Raw genomic sequence first — 22,017 nt, 5'->3', positions numbered from 1 at the left:
AAGGGTTGCTTTTGGCAGACTTTGTCTCCCAACAGATATCAGGGTAATTGAAGTCCCCCATCACTACTACGTCACACTTCCTTGAAACACTGGCAATTTGTTTCTCAAAAGTTTCATCCTCGTCTTCTTGATTGGATGGTCGGTAGTAGACTCCGATTATCATGTTCTTTTTATTCCTTGCCCCATTTATTTTAATCCAGACGCTGTCGACGGGGCTCCCAGTCTGATCCGCCTGTATTTCTGTGCAGGGATAGGTATTTTTAACATATAGTGCAACTCCACCTCCCTTTCTATTTCTTCTGTTCTTTTTGAACAAGTTATATCCTTCAATTGCTATATTCCAGTCATGGGAGTCATTCCACCAAGTTTCAGTTATACCTATCAAGTCGTATTTGCCTTCATGTAATAAGAGTTCAAGTTCATTCTGTTTGTTTCCCATGCTCTGGGCATTAGTATATAGACATCGAAGACCATGTGTTTTATAGTCTGGCTTTGTTCCTACATTGTTGCAGACACTATTTGGGGGCACTATTGGAGCTGTTCTCTGTACTGTGGTGCATTGGCCTTCATCCATTGTTGCCTCAAAGTTTACGTCTCCCACCCCCATAAGATTCAGTTTAAAGCCCTCCTGATCAAGTTCTTCATGCTGTGGCCGAATACATTCTTTCCAGCCCTTGTGAGGTGCAACCCATCCCTTGCCAGCAGTCCATGTTCCAAGTAGCGTAGCCCATGGTCCCAGAATCCAAAACTTTCACGTCGGCACCACCTTCGTAGCCAGTCGTTCATCCAGAGTATTTTTCTTTCCCTTTCTAATCCTCTTCCAAGAACAGGGAGGATGGATGAGAAAACTACCTGGGCCCCAAAGTTCTTCAGTTTCCTTCCCAGAGCTTCAAAGTCTGCTTGGCGACATCATTTGTTCCCACATGGATGAAAAGAAAGGGGTATGTGTCCGTGGGCTTTATGAGCTTTGGTAACCCTTCAGTCACATCTCTAATCTGTGCTCCAGGGAGACAGCACACCTGGCGAGTCCATGGGTCTTCACGACATACTTGGGTTTCAATCCCACGCAGCAGGGAGTCTCCCACAACGACTACTCTTCTCCTCTTCTTGGTTGATCTACCTTCTGCCTCTTGTTCATTGTTGCACGGTGTCTCCTGTATTTCTTCCTCTGCAAACTGTCCTTCAGTCTCATCCTCCAGTAGCTGAAAGTGGTTGCTTAACTCTAATGGTTCCACCGGTGCAGAATGCCTTCTAGTTCTTCTGCTCCTAACTGTCACTCTTTTCCAGGGAGTTTCCTCTTCATTGGTTTTCCTCTCCTCAGCATACTCCACTTCTGCTTCAGCTGGCTGTTGCTCTTCAATCTCATGTGCTTCTTGTTGCTGTTGCAGTTCCATCGTTCAGTCTAAGAACTCCTTGTCTTCTCTTATTCCTTGGAGGGTGGACACTCGCCGCTCAAGTCCTATCACTTTTTCTTCCAAAAGTGCCACCAGCTTGCACTTGTTGCAGGTGTACGCCATGTTGAGCTCAGGCAGAAACACGAACATTGCACACCCTTTGCAGGTCACCACCTCTAAGGACTCCTTTCCATCTATATTGTCTATTTCTGCTTTGTTTTTTTCCTTTCTGATTATAGTGGAATTGCCGTTGCTTTGTCCTGTCCTCTCTGACGGTACACAACTATATGAGTATGTCTTCAGGGAAAATAAGATTTTTTTGGTTGGGTTTTTTTGGGGGACGTGGTTTGTTTGTTTTCTCTTTATGTTTCCCCCCTCCCCTCTTTTTTTTTTCTTCGAGGCCTCCCCCTTGACCTCCCCTGCCGAACTCCCCCTGTCAAACTCCTGTTCGCTCGCTCTCTGTTCGCTCTCTCTCTCTGGGAACTGGCTTACTTTTCTAGCTTCTACTTCAGTTGGGCCAGCTGCTCTTCCCTGCTTCTGCTCAGCTCCAAGTCAGGAAACAGAATGAGTTGATGTGTAGTGCTATAACACCATAGCTTGTAGATTGCTTTTAATTCAGTTCTCGCATTGTTTATCATGTATTTTAATTACAGAATTTAATGAAAACTGAAACGTATCATGACAGGCTGAGGAAACATACCTAGTGATTTGTTTTATAGAAATGTTTAGATTTGTAACCTTGCTAATTATCAGCAATAGAGCATATATAAAAGATCCCAGGGTAAATCTTCAGTATTTCTAGTTAAAAGGTTTAAAAAAATACTTTTGCATGAGATCCTGGGGAATTCCTGTCAGGCATGGCTGGCTATAGTAGTTTAGATGCGCAATTGGTCGGGCTCAGTATAAGGCAGATGCTTATCTCTGTCAATGCCAAAAGAACTTGCTAAGAAAGGTTAATTTTGGTACATTTTGTTTTGTTTGATCCTTTTGTTAACATTTTGGAAGAGACTCATAATTGTTCTCATCACGCAGAATGGCTATGTTAGAGGTAGCAGCAATTTTCCCATAGGGTTTGAAAGCATCACTTCTCTCTCACAAGCCTTGGGAGGCAGACTAGTCCTACAGACAACCTCCCAACCTGAAGTGGACACTAACCATTCAATAGACCCAAGCGCCAACTCTGCCCCCACATCTATTCAGGCAACGCTGTCACAGGACCCAACAACATCAGTCACACCATCAAGGTCTTTTTCACCTGCATCCTTATATAATTTGTGTTATATGCCATCTCTGACTCTGTCTATTGATTAGTTCTTAATAAACACATAACACATGTCTTAATTTTTTCACCACTTTTTTCAACTGCATGTTATCAGATTTCCAACTGCACATTTTCCCCAACAACACATTTTGTGTCCAACTGCACACTAAAAAAACCAAAAAACTGGTTGTGCCATTTCTTCTCTAGTACTGTAGATGTGTTTTTAAAAATTTAATTGGATAGTCCATCCAGCTAAGCTATTTTTTTTCTTTTTTGCTAACATGCTATTAAATATGAGCATATATGAACACATGAAATTAGCTGCAGCAGAGTAGTTGTGGGGAATTGGCATAAGCAATAGTTTCCCAAAACAGTTCAGAGAGGAAACATTCTGTATTTGTTCTTTCTTCCAACAGAAGTTTGAAGAAAACTTCTGATGATAAATGTTGAATTGTATCTGAATGTTTACTCATAAACTGTGTGAAAAGTAAATTGTGTGTGGGCTTCTCGGTATTGTTGTGGCTGTTCTAGTCACAAAATTGGAACTTGAAATAGGTCAAAGCAGGTTTATATGTGGTGTATATGTTCTTTGTGTTCTTCTCTGTGACCTGAAAGCTTAAAGCTACTTACAGAAATTTATTTTTCTCGCTTGTAGTCTTACGTCACTGGGGCTGAAAATCAATAGGATTACTGAAGACCCCAGTGGTTTAGGTTTAGAACCATGAAGCGTAACCCAATGTATGTTTACTGAGAAGCAAGTCCCACTGTGTTCAAATATGCTTAGGACTGGAACTTTAGGGGAGAAAAGCAGTTTCATGCAGTTCTGAAATAAAGCGCTGTCTTTTCAGAAGGAGTTCAGAAGACACCTTAAACCATGGCTTTAACCACGGTGAATAAAGCAAAAAGCCTTATTCACTGTGGTTAAAGCCATGGTTTAAGTGTCTTCTGAACATGGCCTGGCTTACTGGCTTAACCACCATGGTTTAAGGTGACTTCTGAACGGGCCGTTTCTCTTCAGTTTAAGTTCTTGAATATGCATTTTGAAGAATTTGATTTACATATTATTATTATTATTATTTATTTATATAGCACCATCGATGTACATGGTGCTGTACAGATAACACAGTAAATAGCAAGACCCTGCCGCATAGGCTTACAATCTAATAAAGTTGTAGTAAACAATAAGAAGGGAAGGAGAATGCAAACAGGCACAGGGAAGTGTAAACAGGCACCGGGAAGGGTGAAGCTAACAGTATAGAGTCAGAACAAACTCAAAGTTTAAAAGCTATAGGGAAAAGAAAAGTTTTTAGCTGTGTTTTAAAAGCTGTGATGTGATGTAATACAGGAGATTTCTTAATGGATTGCCCAATTTTATTTTTAATTTAAAACAGTTGCAGGTGATCAGATTTGATTGGACCAGTAGTGCTGGAAGAGGGAGTGTTTAACCTTTTCCCTTCACACCATTTCCCCAATCTAAAGCAAGCTAGTATTGGCCCTGTGAGTGAAAGCATGTTAGTACCTCTTGCATCACCTGTGGTTTTGCCCTGACTTTTCCTGTGAAACTTTTGTTAGCAGTAATTGTAGACACAGTGATTCACATGAGAATTATGATTTACCCTGATAATTTTAATGCCATGATGCTGGTTTTTGAAATAAAAACCTGTTCTACCAGTGCATAATGTATGCTTGATATACTTTTGAACTGAGGACAGAGTGTACCACTTCACTTACCTGCAAGTCAGCCTGAAGGCATTGATAGCCAAGACAGGAGTTTCCAACAGGAAGGTTTTATAGTTTTGCCCTAAAACAACCCTCAGATTCTATGGTGGAAATAAACTGTTTACATGCAGGAAATTAGCAGAGGTATACGTTAAAACGGTGGGCTATTATAGTGCTTGCTTTGGCTTCCTCCCCTCCCTCCAAGATATGAATTTCCCTATCTCTGAGCATTGACATAAAAGAGAGGAGAAATTATGATGAGCTAATAGCACTGTAGGGCAGGTACAAAGAACTGGGGAGAAAAGAGAAGTGTTCAGTGTAGGAAAATCCCTTGAGCACTGGAAAGTCTGGTGAAATTATCTCTAGCCTGTGAAACTTTAGCAGATATGTTTGAAAGATATCTCTAGATATTCAGAGATATTCTTGATCTTTTTCCAGTTGCAGTGCTTCCATTTAATTTCAGATTTCAAGTCGCTTGCTTAAAGTTAGGGAAAAGAGAATTGTGAAGATTGCTTCCTTGCTCATTTTTTCCAGGGAGGTGCTCCCGTTAAATCCCAGTGCCTTCTTTAAATGGAAGGAGCCCTTTAGTTCACAAAATGGTCAATCTGGATCTATCCCATTTTCTCTGGTGGTAAACAACCTGGAGAACTGGATATTACATGTAAGAAAAAGAAAGACCATATTTGAGATTTTGGGCCTGTCTTGTTTAATTGATATGCAAGCAACTCTGGGAGCCTATTTGGATGAGAGGTGGCATTAAAATGCTTTACATGAATAAATAAATAGTTGCCAACCTTAGAACCCAGAGGGGCTGTTAAGCAACCAACTACCCCAGCAAACATTGACAATTAATAAAGAACAGTCATATTTTAAAATCTCCTTACCCTCAGTAAAGCTAATATGTGTTTGCGTGTGTCAGTGTGTTTCCTGAAAAAGTGTAAAAAGTCTGGAAAATGGTAGAAATGCAGATGTGGGGTGAAGTGTGCACTGTGCAAGCAGTTGCAACATATTTCACTCTGCCAGTTTCATTTGAGCTGCCAGTCATTTTTTTCTTTCTCATGAAACCATTTGGTTAGCTTTAGTGAAGTACTCAACAACTGAGTAAGTGGAGCATTTCCCATGGTTTTGTCTGGAATATTTGGCAGGGATTTAATTAAGTTCGTTTGATGATCAGATAGCTGTAAGATGCTTTCTCAAATATACTAATCTTGTGGCACTTTATAACTAACAAATGTATTTTACCCTCTAGAAATTTCCAGAAATATATCCAGTTATTGATACTTCAAATGAAGAGTTGAAAAATTAATTGGAACCTTTACCTTATTTTGCATTCAAACCATGTGCTGGGTGTGGCCTATTAACCCTGGTGTTATAGACAGCTAACGGATCCAAGATTGAATCTGTTGCCCAGAAGAGTATCTTGTCTGGCTGTGCTGCTGCTCACTTCTCATAATAAAGTGGGTCTACTTTGTGCCCTTGAATCATCATCATTGGCCCAGTTGATATATCACAATAACTCAAGTGTTTTTAAAAACCCTGGGTGGTTGTTCGGAATTCGGCAATGTGCTGGTACATGCTGCCTGGTTGTTGCCATTGTAAATGGGAGTGGCTAAGTAATCCAGGTTAATGTCATTCCATATGAACTGGGCCATTGTATTTTCAATGGAAGATGGTGCTTGCCTTCAACATGGGATAGGGGACAAATGTATGCAAAAGAAAGGCTGGGATGCTTAGCCCGTGAAGAGGAAAATGTACCAATGCCTGATTCTCGGAGTTAATTATATAAAGCTGTTTGAACAAATTCTGCAAACTAAAATTGTATTATATGGTGGCATATTTCTAAACTAAATGCGACTAAATGCGTGTACTCTCATGATTGGTCCTGTTTATATCATGTGGCTAATTCTTTGCTTGTGAATCAAAATTCAACGCATATAGTTCTGTATGGAATACATTTCCTTGCACTGTGGAGTATTTTGCAGTGACACCATTGTCCCTTTTGTTGCAGGCATAATGGACAGGTAACAAGATATAGTTCTGCTGTGGTGTCAGAGAGTAAGAATGACGGAGTGCTTCCTGCCTCCAACCAGCAGCCCCAGCGAGCACCGCAGGGTGGAGCATGGCGGGAGTCTTGCCCGGACCCCAAGCTCTGAAGAAATCAGTCCAACAAAATTCCCTGGCTTATATCGAACTGGTGAGCCTTCACCACCTCATGACAGCCTTCATGAACCTCCAGATATTGTATCTGATGATGAGAAAGAGCACGGGAAGAAAAAAGGAAAATTTAAGAAGAAAGAGAAAAGAAGTAGGTAGCTTTTTCATCTGTATTATACCTGTCTGCTTTTTAGTGCCTCTGCGTGTGAGTGTGAGATGTTGTTCTTTTTTACTTTTTGATTTATCCGTCAATGTACCTGGCACTACCAATATAAACATTTTTACTTTAAGCGTCTCTTCTTTAAGGCATGAGAAATGGTTGTAAAAGAAATCTACAACACTTCTTCTCAAATGTTTAGTATGGGATGCCTCACCATTTATCAGGTTATTTATAAAAATGGTAGAGCTTTCATAAAATCTAAATGAGGGTTATAAAAGTGTTTCCAAATGGGACATAATATCATCTTCACTTTAAAGTAAGAAGTTTACCTTTTAACCTTGTGCCTTGACTAGTGGCGATCATTTGGTTCTCTACTGTGATAACTGCTTTATATTTTTATGTATTTTATGTAAGCCAGTAGGCATTCTGAGAAATTAAAGTGTTTAGCTGCAAATTATGGACGTATCTTGCAATATCTTTTTTTTAATGATACTTCGTTAGCACATTCTTGAATATTAATACAATTAGTGGAGTCTCAGGAGTTTTTTTAAAATTAAAAATGGTAGCATTCTTATTTCCAGTCTGTTTCTAAAGTTCTGATCAGAATAATATACAGAATTTGAACTTCTTACATTACAATCCTATGCCTATTTACTTGGAAGTAAGTTTATAGGGGAAGACAGATCATAGGGGAAAAGGAAAATAGGACATATGGTGAAGCTGAAGGAGTTATTGAGGAGTTTGACATTTATAGAGAGGTCTTGTAGGGCAACACTAGTTGGCCAGGAGCAAGCGTTGTGGGACCATGGGAAGGGGAAAAAAGTATCTGTGAGCCAAAGGAGGTTTGGATTAGAGGAAAATCCATAGCCCTGTCTCTATGAAGGACTGGAACAAAGGCAGGATCATGGGTTTTAAAAATCTAGTAGGCTAGGATGAAGAGGCCTAGTAGATCTTTAAAAATCTGAAATTGCAAAACCTTCATGATTTTCTTCTTTCAAGCATGTTTCTGAAAGGCTGTACCGTGGCAGTACATCCACCTCTTAGTTCCAGTTTGGTCCATATCCATTCTCTGTACAGAGTTCAAGCCCTCACATTGGCAGCATGTCAACCATGCTGGAAAATCCTAGAGATGATTCTTTATCAAGTTTAAATGCTTGAAAACTAAAAATTGATGTAGAGTGTTTTCTGAGCCATTCCCTCCTACATCTTAGCACATATGCTGCAATTAGTGATGGGTGTGTGTGTTTATATTTTTAAAAAATATTTTCCTGTTCTTGCCTACAGGATAGGCAGGGCTAGTTGCAGAAGAGGTGTAGCTTATTAGACTCCTGTGCATATATTTCAGAAGCAGTAAAGTACCTGATAATTTGCAGCGAAAGCAATATTTGTCTTATGACTGTGGAATTGAAATCACGTATGCAGTTTGCATAATCCAAATGAGCACAAGTAGTTGATGATGTGTCAGGATGGTTGGGACGACTTTGCCTATCGAATTGAAAAGTAAGTTTTCTTTCTTTTTAGAGGGTGTGCCTGAGTATATTAATACATTTATATTTTTAGAATATCTGGTTTAGATGTTTTTAAGAGAGTGGTCAATTAAGGTCTCAATCCTATGTATGTTTAGACAGAAAAAGAAGAGCTACAACTCCCAACATTTCCAGCTGGGTGGGAATGCTGGGAATTGTGGGACTTCTTTTCAGTCTAAATATGCATAGGATTGTGCTCCAAGTGATTTTGAATACAGTCCTCCACTTCCCATTGAAGTTAGTAGCAAAGTTCTCTTTTATTTTAAGGACTCAGGATTTGGATTATATCATTTGTCCTTTTCAAAGGTTTTTTTAAAAGTGTGTTTGCAGAGATGTTGATTTGTGACCATGACAACTTACTATGTTGATCACAGGAATACATAGAATTTTGGACAGTTCCTTCCCTTGAAATCAACTAGGAGCTGAGAAGAAGTTTAAGATAAGCAGATATGTGCCATTCATTCTGGTCTTTGCAATAGAGTCAGTTCTATGTTGATCTTGATGTATTTTCTTATATGGTGAAAACACAGACGGAAACCATTAAGGCTTCATTTCTAAGTCTACTTATCACTGAATAATCCCATTGAACTCCGTGAGTGTTTCTTCAGAGTAACCATGCTAAAGATTGCATTGCAAGTTGGAATGAATGCAAACTGTGTACTGCAATAAAGATCCATGAGTAAGGGTCAGCAGGTAACCAAATGATCCCACTCGTGGGTCTCTCCTGAAAAATGTGTATGGATACCAGGTAAACTTTTTCATAAATATTCTTCTGTGAAGGAAAAATACGTCAGAATCAGCCCCAAGTACTTGTCTTTCTTAATTCTGCAAAAGGTAAAGCATGTGTTGGTAAGTACCGCGTTATTGGTCAGCATGACATTTTCCTCCTTTTTCTTGAGAGATTAAACACTTGACATTTTCTGTCCTTCACTACTGCTTCTTTCTCTCCCTGCAGCGGAAGGCTACGCAGCTTTCCAGGAAGACAGCTCTGGGGATGAAGCCGAAAGCCCTTCCAAGTTAAAGCGCTCCAAAGGGATTCATGTTTTCAAGAAGCCAAGTTTCTCCAAAAAGAAGGAAAAGGATTTTAAGATCAAAGAAAAACCCAAAGATGAAAAGCATAAAGAGGATAAACACAAGGAAGAAAAGCACAAAGAGAAAAAATCAAAAGACTTGACAGCAGCAGATGTTGTTAAACAGTGGAAAGAGAAGAAGAAAAAGAAAAAGCCAGCTCAAGAGGCAGAGGTACCACCGGTGGATATCCCCAGACATCGCCCTGTGTTTGGAATCCCTTTGGCAGATGCAGCAGAAAGGACCATGCTGTACGATGGCATCTGCCTGCCAGCAGTTTTCCGGGAATGTATAGATTACGTAGAGAAATATGGCATGAAATGCGAAGGCATCTACAGAGTTTCAGGTATTTGTGGCGTACCTGAAGGCAGATTTCTTGTCCTTCCCCTTGGTTAAGACTGGGGGTAGTGATGGAACCCTCCATCTTCAGCACTTCCTGAACTCAGTAATATCTGTAATTTTGTTTGCAGTTTCCTAAAATTAAATGTGTTTAGCGATGCTGTTGAATTTATGTTTAGCTCTGAATTTGAGACTGGAAGGCTCCTTGATATGTAGGTATAGCTGAGAACAGTCCCAAGAATTTGTCCTATTTATTAGAACTCTTAACAGGTTAAATTAGTGTTTCCAGTCTTCTGTAGTTGAGGTCAGAGAACGCTTTATCAGATCCATTAAAGTTCTGCTTCCCTAGAGTGGCACTTTTGATTTCCAAGCCGTTTCCTCAGCAATCTGCCACCTGCTTGCTGAGCATAGCAGTTTAAAAAAAACATAGTTCAGTCTTTGTGATGGAAAGGGAAAATTGGCACATGACACTTCTCAACCCCATTCTTCACAACACTTGCTCTGAACTCAGCTGTGGACTGCAGTAGGGCTATATTGGTATAAGTAGTTTGTAGATTATAGCCATTTATATGTAATCAGAGACACTGGGTACCAAGATCTTATTCCTGCTGTTTGCTGTATATTTTTATTTAAATATATTGTATAAAAAGATGCTGTGCTAGTAAGTAATATAGTGATTCATCAAGCAATACAGCAGGGAAAGAGTATATTCAATTGCTTTTTCTTCCTGCAAGTTCGTTTTGACTTTCTTCCAAAAGGAATTGATGCACAGTCCTCAGAGAAAATATTGAGCAATATTTTAGGATTTTAGTTTGGATTTGTAGAAAACACCCTGTAGTAATGCCAAGATAATTAGCAGTCACAGTAGTTGTGTAACCTTGGCCACTTAAAAGTAACAATGATTTGAGTCATTTATTTAATGATACAGCTGTATTTTGAATTGTGAATGCCACCTGTGAGACACATCATGCCAACAATCTAAATGCAATGCACGAACTGTTTTGACAAGAAGTGAAATGCAAATTTGGAGGCAGAGTTTAAAGACACAACTGCACAGGAAGTAAATATTTTGAAGGTTTCTTATAAGTGAACATTTCTTGTTAGTGACACACAAATATGAAAGCTGTTGTCACACTTTCTCTGGCGCTGTAAGTCAGAAGTATAGCAATTTATTTTCCTCTCAGAGGGCTTTTTGATGTTCGAGGTTCCCAGTCTTTTATCCTCTGTTATGCCCATCTCTACGACTGCTCAAGCAAGAAAGCATAAAATATGCTTCTCTTGGTAACGGGGTGAGGTACTGATCTGTATCTAGGCTGGAAAGAGGATTCATGCAAGTATCAGAAAGCATTCAGGCAATAGTCAGAACAATAAAGACAAATAAGCCATTCTGTTTGATTATAAGAGTCTTGTAAGGAACCCTATGTAAGAAGAGCCCTGCTGGATCAGACCAAAGGTCTATTTAGCCAGGCACTCTGTTCACACAGGGGCCAAGCAGCTGCCTGTGGGAAGCCCATAAGTAGGACGTGATTGCAACAGCACCCTACCGCTCAGGTTCCCAGCAACTGGCAAATGAAGGAATACGCCCTCTGATACTTGGGTAATATATAGCCATCATGACTAGTAGCCATTTATAACGTTATCCTTCATGAATTTGTCTAGCCCCCTTTTAAGTGATCGAAGTTGATGGCTATCTCTACATCTTGTAGTAGTGAATTCCATTGTTTTACTATGTGGTGTATGAAGAAGTACTTCCTTTTGTCTGACTTGATTCTCCCACCATTCAGCTTTATTGCATGAGCTTGGGTTCTAATATTATGAGATAGGGAGAAAAACATCTTCCTGTCCACTTTCTCCACACCATGCATAATTTTGTACACCGCTATCATGTCTCCTAATCTTTTTTCTAAGTTAAACAGTCCCTGATGTTGTAGCCTCTTCTCATAGGAGAGTTGCTCTAGCCCCTTGATCATTTTGGTTGCCCTTTTCTGCACATTTTGCACCTCTACAATATCCTTTTTGAAATGTGACCAGAACTGTACACAGTATTCCACGTATGGCCGCACTATTGGTTTGCATAAGGGCAGTATGATATTGCTAGTTCTGTTTGCAGTTCCTTTTCTGTTTCTGCCCAACATGGGCTTTGCCTTTTCCACAGCAGCCACATCCCGGATCAACATTTTTGTCGAACTGTTCACCACCACCACTTCCCCAAGATCTCTCCCTTGGTCAGTCAATGCCAGCTCAAGTCCCACAAAAGTTACTGGGCTGAACTCTTTTTTGTACTACCCTGCTATGACACTAGCAAGCTGATTTCCATGCTGGCCACAGAGGAAAAACAGTCCCTCCTCCTGATAGCAGAGTAGTAAAGCTGTTGCCATCTGCAAAATTGACTGTTGGAGGAGAGATGAAATTATGTGTTCCCCGTCTGCCAGGCTGCTGTATTTTGGGGTGAGGGGAAGAGGGACTTCCTCTGCCACAAGTTGTTACATACAAAGCTATTTGGATACAGTGGATAACGCACCAGAAAGATTGAACCAATGACCTTCTGAAAAGAATATTTAGTTAATAAACTAAAAGGGATGGTCAAAATTCCTATGCCTAAAAGTTACCATTTAGGTTGCTGCTCCTCTATCTTCACCCGCTGCTGTTCCCATAAGTTAGAGATTAGCCCTTTGTTTGTTCCTTCCACTACACATACTTTCATTGTCCCTCCTTCCCTCATACGTCATCTATGTCATCCACTGGCCCAGTGTTTTGTGGCTTTACAAAATGAAGATAGCACCAAAGCCAGTGTCTCAGCATTTTTCAAGGCAACTAGAAGAAGTTTCATTAGCTATTAAAGATAGAATCCTATGATAACTACCTAGGAGAGTCCTATGATAACTACCTAGGAGTAAGTCCCACTGAACTTGCTTACTTCTAAATCAGATTGTGCTGTTCAATGGGATTTTAGTATATATTTCTCTTATAATGATTTGGTTTTCATAAGGTGTCAGCAGTCCTGAGCCTCTGTGGTGGGTAGGACAGGTTATATAAACATAATTTAACAAGTAAGATAACGGCTCTCTACATTAAATATTGTAAATTTGGTTGAATTGTGTTCTCGGAGGTTTTTAAAGAAATCATTCCAAATGTTTTTGAAGGAATTAAATCAAAAGTGGATGAGCTAAAAGCAGCATATGACCGAGAAGAATCCCCCAACCTGGAGGAATATGAGCCCAACACTGTAGCCAGCTTGTTGAAACAGTATCTGCGGGAACTGCCTGAGAACTTGCTTACCAAAGAGCTGATGCCTCGCTTTGAAGATGCTTGTGGGAAGAGCCTGGAGGCTGAGAAACTGCAGGAGTGCCAGCGTCTCCTGAAAGAGCTGCCCGAGTGTAACTTCCTCCTGATCTCCTGGCTGATTGTGCACATGGACCATGTCATTGCAAAGGAACTGGAAACAAAAATGAACATCCAGAACATTTCCATAGTGCTCAGTCCAACAGTTCAGGTACAGGTGCCAGCCGGCATATATTGAAGGTGCTTTTTGAAATGAATGTTTAGAAATCACCCTGCTCGTTCTGTGCATGTCATGAATTGCTCCAAACCCTATAGGTGTATGTTACAGTTCTGCTGCTGAAGCTAAGTGGGCTGGAGACTGCTTGGGAACCATGAGGAAGCTGTCCTGGGCTTTTCAGAGGGGGGTCAAAGTGTAATAAGCTGTGGCCCATAGCATCATGTTGGTAGGGACAAACAAGACCAATGTAATGGCCCCATGGCAGGACCCATCTGTACTCTCCAGCTCTCAGAATCCCGACTGGTGTGTCACTTGTCAGAGACAAGCTGTGCTATAGAAAAGTACCTGCAGAGCACGTAGCTCCAGATAGTACACAGGCAAGTAAGCTAAGCCAGATGCTCCTACACTAGTTCTCTAAATTAGAACATTTCTGCTTAACAAAACTGAGTTTGGTTTGTATGCCTTTCATTGCCTACCAAATCTCAGATGTCAGAGCTTAAAACAGGCATGCTTTATTTGATGCACTTAGTGTCCTCTTTACTATCTTGGATGACTTTAATTACAGAGGCCATTTTTTTGGTATCCTGATGACAGATTAGGTAGGAACTTTGGAACTTAACATTTTGGCCCAGAGAACTGGTTTCAACTATCTTTTAAAGTCTTTGGCCATGCAGGCATCAGGAAGAGGTGGGAAAACTTAGGCTGCAGTCCTAAACACACTTACTAGGGAATAAGTCCCATTGAACATAGTGGGATCTTTGAATAAACCTGCATAGGATTGGACTGTTAATCATATGGCAAGACGCTGCTAAACACTTGAATCAGAATTAAAACGAGCTTTTAACTAACACTAGATTTGGGGGTTATGCTAGGGATTGACACTTTACCAGTCTGTTCTTTTTCACATTTCAGCAAGAAGTCCCCATTTAAATCATTTAGAGTAAAGGATAAAGATCAGGTGTCTTTAGCACAGAAAAAGCAACATTGGACTCAATGTAACATCCAAAAGTCACTGCTAAACTTGCATGTTTAGTTGCCTGATCTTTTCATGATATATCAAAGTCAGTTGAATGTATGGCAAGTGTCCTTAATCTATAGTTGATACACTTCAGAGATGGAAAACCAGAAAAGTACATACATAAGCAGCATTTTCCGTTCATTAAAAGCTTTTAAAAGAGCAAAAACAATTTGCACCGGGAAGGGAGTGTTTGGAACGCACTGGTGACATAGTTTAATATAACAAATGGTTAATTGAATTCAGATTTTAGGGTGCCTTCATTTCTTGTTAGCACTTAACGGCTTAATCAGAGAAGGTGTCATTATGATGTTCAATTAGATCAGTGGCAGCCATTAGATTTGCCTGCCTAGGGTAATGTGACATCAAAGGAGATCAATTAATGGCATAAAGGAAGGTGAGGCAGTCTGAATGCATTTGTTCTTATAGAAAAAATATTCAAAGGCTGTGAGCATGCTAATCTTGGTATAAAAAATGATAAGTTTGAAAACAGGGAAATTGGTTATTTAAAAAGCCTGCTTCCCAATCTCTGAGTCTTTGGCGAGAATGATTCTTTACTGTCATAATGTTCAAAGATATTTCTAAAACTAGGAATATCAGAGACTTAAAAATAAATGAAAATCAGGATTTTTATGCTAAAAACATTAAAAACGTGTGTAATGAGAGTGTTTTAAACATGCTAACAGTAGCCAATGTCCAAAATCCAGTGCATAGTTATGTGTACCTAAGTTCTACTAAAATAATTGGGGTATCTCTTAGATAGTTGGTAGTAATGAACTGTAGACCTCTGGTCTCCTTCCTGAATGAGCACTACAGTTCTCGTAATCTAGTTTTAATTTTATTATTGAACAATGATCCTGTCAGACCAGTTGGTTGAGTAATGTACAAAAGCTTCCGGATGAAATAGCTGTGCAATTTGTATTGATTACTGCAGTCTTATAAAAAAAATCAAATCATTTGATAGTGTTATGCTACTGTTCTTGTTTTAAATATATTCTGTTGTGTCTTACAATTTAAATTATTCCCTTCTTAGAACTGGAGTCTAGGTAATGTTTCCTTCTTAAAGGCACTATGATTTTTATGTGATTCAATGGCAGTGAGTTCTTCTTGGCATAAGGATTGGGTAATGTTCTTTGTTGTCTCTGCTTTGCCAGCTACTCTCTGCTCCATCTTCCTTCTTAACAGAGCCAACATAAATGAAGGCAACATGGTCATACTCTGCCAGGTCTCATTGTGCACATAGGATTAAGATACAAAGTGCAATTCAAGTCAGGACTTTCTGGACTCCAAAACCTTTCCAGGTGTTACTACAATAGCTAAATATCAAAGCAAATCAGTTTCAAAATCATGAGCAGTACTAGCTCTTTTCAGCACTGCAGCAAACTTCTGACAAGTGATTGGAAGATATTTGTTAGGTTTGTTACAGTGCAGGTGAAGAACATTTTTTTAAAAAAGAATCATGTCATCTTTATCAATATGCAGTCTGCTACTTAAAAGGCTTTGTAAAAAGGATTGCATCGGATTAAAATTTTATTTTAGCTGGAGATGCTGGAATTGTTATTCTTAGCATTTTTCAAAGCAAGTATTTTGCTTTGTGAGCTTTGTGACATAGTGCCTGACTTTGAACATTGCACTAAACTATAGTTTAGTAAGTTGTGAATTAGCCTAATTTAGTCTCTCCTTCACCTCTCCTCCTGTGCAGCCAGTTTAGAAGGTTTTCTTTCCATTTTTGTTTAACTACAGCTTGTTTTGTCTGAAACTGGCATATTTTGGTTAATCTTACCTATAGTTAGTTTTGAACAAGGCAGCTTTGTAAACCAGTTTGAAATTGGTTTGTTTGAAACTAACCATAGTTAAGATTAACCACAAATGGCCAGATTAGGGTGGCACAGCAAGCTGTGGTTAATTGAAAGCTCAAATTTCGTTGTGCTCTAGAAAGAATGAGGAGGCCAGGCTCGCTTAACAAAGTTTAACATGACATTCACATGCAGCCATTCTATAAGAAAGTAAAATTAGTGTATAATAATGTGTTAGGGTTAGGTCTTCAGAGGTGCCTATTTGACATGTTGAATATCCATATCAGTTTAGAGAAGAATGTTCAACGATAGTCAAATTGGCCTAAATAACATAAATTCTGTGGAAAGAAGAAAGGAAAGATTGTCAGAAAGGATCTTGCAGGTTTCCTTTCTTGATTCTGCCACTGTCCTAGAACCATGTACAAAAAGGCCATTTAGTCCTCTCTGAGCCTTCATCCTAGTCAGAAAGTTCAAACATTATTTTCAGAAGGTGAAGAAAATGTTTGTACATGTCAGATGTTTTAGAATTATTTGGCATACATGTTTGCAAAATGTTTGGACAACTCTCTCTCTCTAAAGTGTACTGTGATTGTTATGTCTTCTCAGATCAGCAACCGTGTCCTGTATATGTTTTTCACTCATGTCCAAGAATTCTTTGGTAATGTGGTTCTAAAACCTGTGACAAAGCCTCTTCGCTGGTCTAATATGGCAACAATGCCAGCATTGCCAGAAACACCGGAAAGCATCAAAGAAGAAATTAGACGACAGGTTGGTCTTCATCTGAAATCTATCCTTATTCTGTTGACATTCATCTTGATTAAAGCAATTCTGAAGTCCCAATCCTCTGATTTACCAGCATTTTAAAATGCTTTATTACTCTAAATTACACATTATACATCCAATTAATACTAAACATGATATGAACTAAATTGTATACAGCCAGTAAGAAAATATTTAACAATATAATTTTTTATTTGCTATACCTCAGTCTTCTAAACTCTTGTTAGTTTTGTCAATTCTGCAATTTTCCAAACATCAAGTGAGGGGATGGTGTTGCTTCTCCACTTTTGAGCCACCAAAATTCTTGCAGTGATTGATATGTCTCAAATTAACTCTTTGTGGCAGCTTTTAATTATAAGAAGCAATCAATTCATTCTAGGATTTTTTAAAAACAACAACTTGGATTTAAGAGAAGTGTTAAGGCTCTTACAGTTTCACTTATGCTCCCAAAACATGGCCATGTTAAATGTATTTATTTATTTACAAATTTGAATACTGCTCTATACCTAAAACAGATTCCAGACTAATGAACAGAACATAAGAAGTAAAACAGTAAAGCTCAAAACACCATATTAAAATTATACCTTTTAAAACAGAATGCCAATAAAAAAGGGGTTGTCAGTTAAGGAATGCTTCCTGGAATAGAGCTGTTTTCAGGAAGCACCGGAAGCATCACAGTGTTGGTGCCTGCCTGACCTCCAAAAAGGGGCTAACATACAGAAGGCTCTTCTCCTGGTGGACTCTTATCGGGCCATAGGTCCATGTGGAACTACCAGGAGCATGCCCTCTAAAGACCTCAGTGACCTGGCAATTGTAGTGGCTGTCGCCAGAGAAAGAAGTGGTGGCAGAGGAATCCCACCTCCTGCCCTGTCATTGGAGGTGATGTGCCTGCCGGTTATTGCTGTGGTGGCTGCGCGGGACAGGTGATGGGGTCGTCGCTCGGTGCTGACCGGAGGATGAATCTGGTGCCCTGACATGTGAGGAGACCATTCTGCAGCCTCTTGTTTCTGTGGCAGCCGCCAGTGGAGAAACACGCACTGCCCCTCTCGCAGAAGCAAGAGGCTGCGGAACAGACTCCTCACATGTGAAGGCACCAGATCCATCTGCTGGCAAAGCACTGAGCCATCTAATCTCTTGACAGGGATGACGTCGCTCGGCACTGACACACCCTTCCCCATCTGCACCATAGCAACAGGGAAGTGGGAGGCTGCAGCAACACTGTCCCCTTCCCTGTTGCCTTGGCCCCAAGGGGAAGGAACTGTAACAAGCAGGACAGATCCTTGCGTGTCCCATCCACATTCGCCAGAAGAGAAGGGGAATCTTTTCCAGTGGCAGGAGAGATGCTTGCATCTCCAATTAAACCTTCTCTTCTGGCGAACGGGGACAGGATGGGCAAGAATCTGTCCTGCTTGTGACAGCTGCAGGACAGATCATTGTGGCCCCCTCCCCGATATTGGCAAGTGGATTTCTCCCACAGTTTGATATTACGTGTCCAGCCGTGGGAGACATCCTTTGCACCCTGCCATGTGATCCATTTGGCTCAAGGGGATAGAAGGAGCTCCTTCTATCCCCTTGAGCCAATATCCAGATGGATCGCGGGGCGGGGGCAAAGGACATGTACATCTCTGGCAATCAGCGGCACCCCACCCAGGGATGGCATGTGGGGAGCCCCCGATTGCACCAGCCTGCCAAGGTATGGCATGATCAGCGCCTGCCCAAGCGCTTCCCGGGACGGGATTATTTCCCATGCCGATAGAGGTTGCTTAAACAGTCCACTTTTGACTAACGCATTGTCCTAACTGACCCGGGGAGAGTTATTTTTAAGCCTAGAAAATGAGTCAAATTGCTGAAAACGGTGTGCTTGTGTCACTAGGAGTTCCTTTTGAACTGTTTGCACCGAGACCTACAGGTGGGGATCAAAGATTTATCCAAAGAGGAGAGATTGTGGGAAGTGCAAAGAATTCTGACTGCTCTCAAAAGGAAGCTAAGAGAAGCTAAAAGACAAGTAAGTTTCTTTGTATTTTAGTTCTGTAACCCGCAAAGGTTGGAAGGAAAGTTGCCTGTTTTCAGCTGAGGGGATAGAAACATGGCTTCACATGGGAAAAGTAGGCCTGTCTAGTCATCCCTTTCTACTAGGGTAGCGTTTACCTGAATACAGTGCAGGATTGTGTGGCCCTTTATCATTCTGATGGATCAAAATACCAGGTTGTGTGCTGCGCTTCCCTCTTTTCTTTTCTTTTCTTTTTAATAAGTGACCCATTTTCACCTGGCAGTGCAGCATAGGTCCTCTTGGTCAACACTCCATTAGAGGGAGGAGATAAAAACAAGGAAGTAGCCCTGGCAGCCGCTGCGCATTGCTAAGGGTTGCATTCTGGGACCTGAGTGATGCTCCCTATGGTGATCACCTGCTGCTTGGGAGTCTTTGCGCCCTGCAATGAATGGCCTGGAGCAGTAGCTTAAAACCTGATGTGTTAAAATACTGAAGCGGAGTCCTGATAACTCACTCTTTGGGCTTTGGTTTCTGTTGGGAAGGCAGGGGCCATTGTGCCAGGTGACCCACCCACCCACCCCTTGAGGAAGCTCTGGGTTTCTATCTTTCAGTTTTACATTTTAGGGGGTCTGACCTTTCAAACTTCTGTTGTAATTACATTGCGTTTTATCAGGCATTGCCTTTTGCGGTTAATCAAGCTGTGCTCAGGTATGCAGAAGTGTCTCAAATTGCCACCATGCACAGTCTGCTTGTTCCTGGAAAATTGGAAGCTGCTGCACTAATTTTAACACCATCATCTGTCCTAGAAAGGACAAGTGATTAATCTGCCCAACTAATGTTGTTCTAGAAAGTTTGAAAAGCCTTAAGATATTGTTTCAGGAAAGTGCAAGAACTCCATGCCACACTATTTAAATACTGTGGCATTTAACTATTTGATTCTGTGAGGCAGCAGGCATTAATCAAGCTTTTTTCAATGCAGGAGTGTGAAACAAAGATTGCACGAGAGATCGCCAGCCTTTCAAAGGAGGACGTTTCCAAAGAGGAAATGAATGAGAATGAAGAGGTTATTAATATTCTGCTCGCTCAGGTAGCTCCTGTTGTTAACCATATTTACTTTCTGATTCTTTTTCCTTTAAACATTGACAAAAAAAATCCCAGGAAGCCTTTCCTTAATGACCAGCTATGGTTCATGGTTCACTTTTGAATTTGATTCTTTTAAAAATCTTTTTAAGGTGTTTTATTCTGTTTTTATTTTATTTTATCTTGTACACCACTCTGAAATTTTGAATGGGTTGTGGCATATAAATATTGTAAATAAATAAATAACTAAATAAAGTTGAGAGTAACAAGTGCTCATATTTTAAAGAGATCTTTTCCTTTTACTGGTGCAACTATAGATTAACATTTATTTAAAACAATCTGCATGCATCTAAGTTGAGTTTCTTGGCCACCTGAAAAGCTTTGGAGAAGTGGTTAAAAATATGTCACAATCTCAGAACAGCCCCTTCTTAACTCAGTTCTCTGGGATTCATACAGTTTGGGAGCTGAGGGAGAAGACTCCAGGCAACTTGCGTTTTCAACCACTAGTGGATCAATTAACGAAGTTGGGTACACGTAAACACATCTTAACTATTGTTTGATTAGGATAACAAGCTTCCTTTGAAACAACCACTCATTGGATGCATTAAATGAATTCTTGTCAACCAGTCAGCCCTACTACCTTTCCTGCTACTCTGCAGCATCATTGGCCGTCCGTACTAATGCTACTGGTTCTTTAGTTTTTCAGTAGCAAGTTCTTTCACCATTCTGTACTATCCTCAGTTCTTTCCCTATTTCCAAACAGATATACCAAAGCAGTTCCTTAGGTGCCTCCAAAACACCAACCAACCCCTCCTTCATTCCTTCTTCCTCATCCTTCCTTTGCCCCAGCCCCACCTCCCATCCACCAAAAAAGGTACAGTCCAGTGCAAAGTTACCTACATTTTGCAAACATAACTCAACAAAATCATACAATACACTCCAAACATGTTTACTTAGGGATTCTGTGAAATAGACCACACTTAGATTTTTCATTGGAGCTAAGAACATTCAAGAGTTTAAGACTTAGGGGCGTGGTGGGTGGGTGGGTGGGTGGGAAATATAACTGCATAAAAGCTGTAGCTACATTTATCTGTTTTTGTATATTAAAGATCAAGCAGAAAAAGGTGCTTCCTCCTATAAGGATGTGCAAGAAATGCCTCAGTCTAGAAGAGTACATGGGGAGATGTCTTTGTGCTGTGGGGCATTATGCTCCCCCCAAAATCACACACACAAATGTCCCTTCCCCTCATCCTCTTCTACTCAACTGCATCCCAAGCTATACTATGTTTTGGTTGAGAAAGAAAATAACAAGCTCAGTATAGGGGCTAGTGATTATGATATCCCTCATATTAAAACACCCAGTGTAGTATCCCTCATATGGGGACCTACTGAAATAATCTAATTGCCTCTTGCAGGAGAATGAGATTTTGACAGAACAAGAAGAGCTGCTGGCGATGGAACAGTTTTTGCGCCGACAAATTGCCACTGAGAAGGAGGAGATAGATCGCCTCAGAGCAGAAATAGTTGAAATGCAAAGGTAACACAACTTTTTTCTGATCAACGTTTGCCTTTAAATTCTAAAACAACATTTTAAAAACAATAGCTCAGATTCTAGTTCCACTGAAGTTGAGTTGAAGGACTATTAGCTTGAATTTAACTAAAATCCAGTAAGTTTAATAGCTCCATCAACAGAAACTGTTCTATGTTTTCATAGTAGCTCTAACCCATTAGGTAAGCTAACTAACTGTAGTACCTTGAAACTTCTTTGTAACTATAGTACCTTGAACGTTTATATTCATATATAGTTACTTTTCAGGGCACACTTAATTGTGCTTCATATTGCGTCCATTATGTGAAGATTCTTGAAGAATGTCATATAACGGACCAGGCCGGCAATGATAAATGCTAGAAATCTGTGCTTGTACATTTTAGTCGCCAGCATGGTCGAAGTGAAACCGAAGAATATTCATCTGAGAGTGAGAGCGAGAGCGAAGATGAGGAAGAGCTGCAGATAATCTTGGAAGATTTGCAAAGGCAGAATGAAGAACTGGAGGTGACGCTGCTTTCTTGCAAACTACGTATTTGTTTAACTTTCTGCAGAACTGGGAGAGGTTTAATCAGTAGGAGAAGATTTGCAGGGCTGTCACATAGATTTTCTTTCTTTATTAGCCAAAGCTTTCTGGGTGGTGATGATGGAGCAGATTTGTTTTCTGTTGCTCCAGAACAGCCTTCTTGA

At 40.3% G+C, this 22,017-nt stretch overlaps 1 protein-coding gene across 2 annotated transcripts in view; it reads left to right on the top strand.

Moving 5' to 3' along the window:
- RALBP1 (ralA binding protein 1) overlaps positions 1 to 22,017 on the top strand; it is a 32,357-nt gene that overhangs the window by 5,494 nt on the left and 4,846 nt on the right. Inside the window, exons 2-9 of one of the 2 annotated variants that reach the window (XM_063130559.1) lie at positions 6,383 to 6,679; positions 9,170 to 9,628; positions 12,765 to 13,114; positions 16,538 to 16,699; positions 18,585 to 18,716; positions 19,681 to 19,788; positions 21,197 to 21,318; positions 21,714 to 21,834. In XM_063130559.1, coding sequence (XP_062986629.1) covers positions 6,436 to 6,679; positions 9,170 to 9,628; positions 12,765 to 13,114; positions 16,538 to 16,699; positions 18,585 to 18,716; positions 19,681 to 19,788; positions 21,197 to 21,318; positions 21,714 to 21,834 — 1,698 coding nt within the window. In that variant the 5' untranslated portion in view covers positions 6,383 to 6,435. Of the gene's footprint in view, positions 1 to 6,382; positions 6,680 to 8,073; positions 8,189 to 9,169; positions 9,629 to 12,764; positions 13,115 to 16,537; positions 16,700 to 18,584; positions 18,717 to 19,680; positions 19,789 to 21,196; positions 21,319 to 21,713; positions 21,835 to 22,017 lie in introns of those variants that run through there. The other variant, XM_063130560.1, reaches the window with a different exon arrangement.

Source organism: Elgaria multicarinata, chromosome 7, assembly GCF_023053635.1.
Source record: "Elgaria multicarinata webbii isolate HBS135686 ecotype San Diego chromosome 7, rElgMul1.1.pri, whole genome shotgun sequence".
NCBI classification, from domain to species: Eukaryota; Metazoa; Chordata; class Lepidosauria; order Squamata; family Anguidae; genus Elgaria; species Elgaria multicarinata.
This window is presented reverse-complemented; position numbering and strand designations above follow the sequence as displayed.